The 4,307-nt window shown below is 30.2% G+C and overlaps 1 protein-coding gene across 2 annotated transcripts in view; it reads right to left on the bottom strand.

Annotated features, from left to right (window-relative positions):
* The window catches only part of LOC100165996 (neutral ceramidase), a 17,254-nt gene extending 13,509 nt beyond the window's left edge, over nt 1-3,745 (bottom strand). Inside the window, exon 1 of one of the 2 annotated variants that reach the window (XM_001948560.5) lies at nt 3,581-3,745. In XM_001948560.5, coding sequence (XP_001948595.1) covers nt 3,581-3,584 — 4 coding nt within the window. In that variant the 5' untranslated portion in view covers nt 3,585-3,745. The remainder of the gene's footprint in view (nt 1-3,580) is intronic. The other variant, XM_016807047.2, reaches the window with a different exon arrangement.
* Nucleotides 3,746-4,307: the final 562 nt, after the last annotated feature.

The following is a 4,307-nucleotide window of genomic DNA, read 5'->3' as shown; positions in this document are numbered from 1 at the left end:
GTTCGTGCTTCTTGTAATTGATGTTCAGCCTCTTCTAATTTAGCGACATTTTGTTTCGACTCCTTTCGCAGTCCAGTCATCTCTGCCTGCGACGCGCAGACGTTCTTCGTCGCATATTAAAGTTGATTTTGCAGGTCTGTAATTTCATCCAAGTGGATCCTCTTAATGTTTTCTAGCTCTTCCTTTGACCTAGCCGCCTGCGTGTCTAACTTATACTGTAAACAGTCAATTACTTCTTGGTAGCCCGCCGATTGCTTGTCGAACATGCATTGATACTCGTCAAGCTCTTGAATTAGTTTACTGTTTTTATTTTCCAGCTCGTGGAACAGTTCATCCTGTTTTATTATAAGTGTGTCCAGCATGGCAAACCCCGCATACATCTCATCAGCCAATTTAGCGTTCTTGTCTTCACGGGCATCTATAGTGTCGTTTCTAGTTCGTGTATATACGTGGCCATCTTTTCTATTTTACATATTAATTGCTCATTTTCACTGTCCATAATTTATTAAAAATTATAAATCACTATATAAAAATAAAAAATATATTGTTATGTTCTTTTTAAGACTGTATAATAAACACATTCGTGTTGTTTGTTTACGAACATCAATAAGTATCTAAGATCTATCATATTATTTGAGTGTTCATAATAATATTAGAATTTAAAATATTACACTGGCCAAAATAAATAAGTAAATAATGTTTAATCAACTTTTATGAGTTCGAATTTTGCTATGTATTAGGTATTAATTGGTTTTTTACTTATTGTACCTACCAGCTATTATCCGTATGGCGAAACGTATTAAAATATAATTTATAGTAATATCATGTTGTATGCCATTATTTATACCTATAATTTATTCAAGGTCTAAAATTAGTTTTATATACGTTGATTGCTTCTACTAAAGCTGCAGTGCATTTATATTTTTAGTTGTTAAAATATTGTCAATAGCATTAACTAGTTATTTAGTAATGGACAATGTCATGATGTAATCGACTCACTTTGGAGAACCAAACCAAATATTGTTCTACTGCTCCGAAATGACACTAGCTGCCAAGTATATTATATTGCACTTTTCCCCCAACTTAATAGTATATGACATCTTTATCCGTTCTTTCAAACATCAAACAAAACCGTTCATCCTTAGTAAGTTCTCATACCATTTCCAACAACAATTTATTTTTCCATAAAGGCATGTCATAATATTATGGTTTTCAGATTCTCCGCATAGTTAATTTCGTATTTTTTTTTTTTTATCAGATATTACTGACTTTTAATTTTGAGTAAAATCGATACAAATTAATGCTAAAAATTGCAACGAAAAATGAAAAAAAAAAGTATTTAAAAAATATCGTTATAGACAACTTTATATTAATATTGAATATTCAATACTTACTGTTCTGTAAGTTTAATACAAAAACAATGTACAATGAACGTGTACAAAATTAATTACTATCACGGTTCATTAATTCTATATTATATTGAATTTTGTGTTATAATATTCTACCGCATTTCATGATAGTTGGAAAGCAAATGTAAATTATGTTTCAGATATGTGACTCGCGTTATATTATGTTCAATGTGTAATTATTGTGATCACTGATAACTGATACTATTGTCAAGTATAGAGTAGGTTTAATATACCCAGTAATCTAGTATCATACCACGGTCGATATAAAAAAAAAAAATACGATAGAATTCGATGTTTCCAAATTAAAATTATATTGACTTGTCGAATATGAATAATTTAAAACTGTATTTAGCATTAATAATATGACTCTATAGAGATAATATTATTTTAATTTGAGAAAAATAAATTCCTATGCCCTTGTCCTTGTGGTTTAAGTATCCGAATGACGTTCCACGTAGGTACCTACGTATTAAATAATATTATGTATGCACCTATGAAATTAAACACACGTATTCATGGTTATAATATTTAATATTTAATTTAAGTGTATTTACGAACATGACCGTTTTGAACGATGAACTCGGTAGAAGACAATTTCGTAATAAAGTCTTCTGAAATAATGATATTATGTCGGTCGATTTTTTGGTTACAATGATACTATTATTATCTTGTCGTTATTATACTTGTTAATTTTTGCACCTATTAGTTCATACAGATTAATTTATTACGTAATTACGTGTATCACTGTCCATATCGAATATTTATCTACTTTTCACACACTTTTATTATAGTATCGCAATTTACAGCCTTAACCTCTTCACAAAACCGGTTGTATAATGTAAGAAAATATAATGTTCTCTTCGTAGGAATTGTCGGCTTAATGTAGTTTTGTATGTAACATTCCGACACACATACATTACACATTATTATACAATAAATATAAATATATATATGCACATATAATACCTGTAATAAAGGTAAAGGTAAAGTTAAACAGTAAAGGTATCTTTTTTTTTAATTTGAAATAGGACAATAGGTGGGTACGTCTAAGACGGATACAAAAACGGTCTTCAGTAATTTTCAAAACGAAGGTCGTTTGTCGGTTTTATACATTTTTACCGGTAGAGATGGAATTGTTTAAAATTTTTTTTATTTCTCGGAATACTATAATATAATAATGTTAAAAACACGAATATAACAATTACTGTTTAACAAGAAAAATAAGTAGGTATTGTGTCTACCGTTTGTTTATACTACTTAAGAAGCTTGCGAGTAGATCTGTTGCTATATTGTAAACGGTTATTTTATAAGAATCTTATATTAAATAAGGTTTGAAAATGTGTACATTATGCGTTGTATGTGCGTGAAAAAGAAGAAAATCGTATTCGGTGTTTTCCGGATTGTAATTGTTTACAGTTTGAAAAAGTTTGATCTATACCCGCTACTTACACGTTTATTTCCTATTAAAATATAAACTCGTTATATTATTATAATTAATATTGAGTCAAAATTAAACCTAACTTACAAAGTTCTTATTTAGTTAGGTATAATTGTATAGCAGCTGTGGTTACCACCCATTTATCATGCAACAAATTCCGAACAACTCATACAGACCGCGAGTGTTCAGCAGTATGACAAATGGGTCACCTGGTATACTTACAAAGTCTTAAATAGCTTAAAAAAAAACAAACCACAATATAACTTAGTCAAAACGTCAAGTTTTATTTTTAAGCACTCCAGACGTGCAAACTACCTATCTACAATATTATACTTATTAAACATCATATTTATTAAGCCTAAGCAATATTGGTAGATTTAATTGGCGGATTGCATTTATCATCAATACATATAATAGACACCCGACCTAAATACCTATGTTGAACATTTTTTTGTTAGGCCACGGACGCATAAACGCTATTATATAATATGGAGGAATTCGTGTTATAACAATATATTAATTATATCACTTATGGACGTCGCGAGAATCGAGAGCTGTTGTGCGACAACTAAAAGTCATCGATTGTTCGAGACTAAATAACTAAAAAACTATGATATAGAAATGTAGGTAGGACCGTGTGCTACTATTGTAGCTTACACTGTAAAAGTAGGTAGGTGGGTAACTAATAATAATGATAAAAAAGGAAAGAGAAATTGCTGAATAATCGACTTACCCATGTCTCCAATAATTATTTTCACCGTCAGTCGAAAAGTACGTTCATGATTTCAATAAAATATTTTTTTTTATTTATTTTACAATTAAGTAATACTTTTTTTTTCCGTTATCAGAATAATAATAATAATATTGTATTTTAAGCACACGGCAGCAGAGTATAACGTGTTATAACGTCGACAGCTGGTTTTGATCTACCACGGCACCGTCGGCCGGTGATCCGATGATCGATCGGTAGTCGAGTCTGCGAGGTCGACACCCCACTTACAAACATTATAACTGAACACACGTACAACCATACACAAATCATGAATTAAACGGTTTGCGCCCATATCGCGATGACACGATGGCATCGTGTTTGGGTCCTTTGATATTATAATATACTGTTCGTAGTTGTGCACCGTATTAGTATTATATTATAATATATAATACCGTAATTTATAGTATAGCGATCGAAATACAGCTCAATTGTGCTTGTATATAAATCACACGGAATGTTATTGGGGAGATTATAATATATTATTTGGGGACAGATTTTACTTGAGAGTCCACTGTATTCTATCGAAATCGTCCATCTGACCTTGTAATTTATTTTTTTCAATACATATTCCTAAACTATAATGATATTATTTTATACTATTTATAGACTGTATGGTTTACAATTGTATAATATTATTATATTATATTGTTGTCTATACAATTGCATACGATTATAATAAGTTTACAAT

Source organism: Acyrthosiphon pisum, chromosome A2 (genome assembly GCF_005508785.2).
Source record: "Acyrthosiphon pisum isolate AL4f chromosome A2, pea_aphid_22Mar2018_4r6ur, whole genome shotgun sequence".
Lineage (NCBI taxonomy): Eukaryota > Metazoa > Arthropoda > Insecta > Hemiptera > Aphididae > Acyrthosiphon > Acyrthosiphon pisum.
Note: the sequence above shows the minus strand (reverse complement) of the source record. Positions and strands in the feature narration are given on the sequence as shown.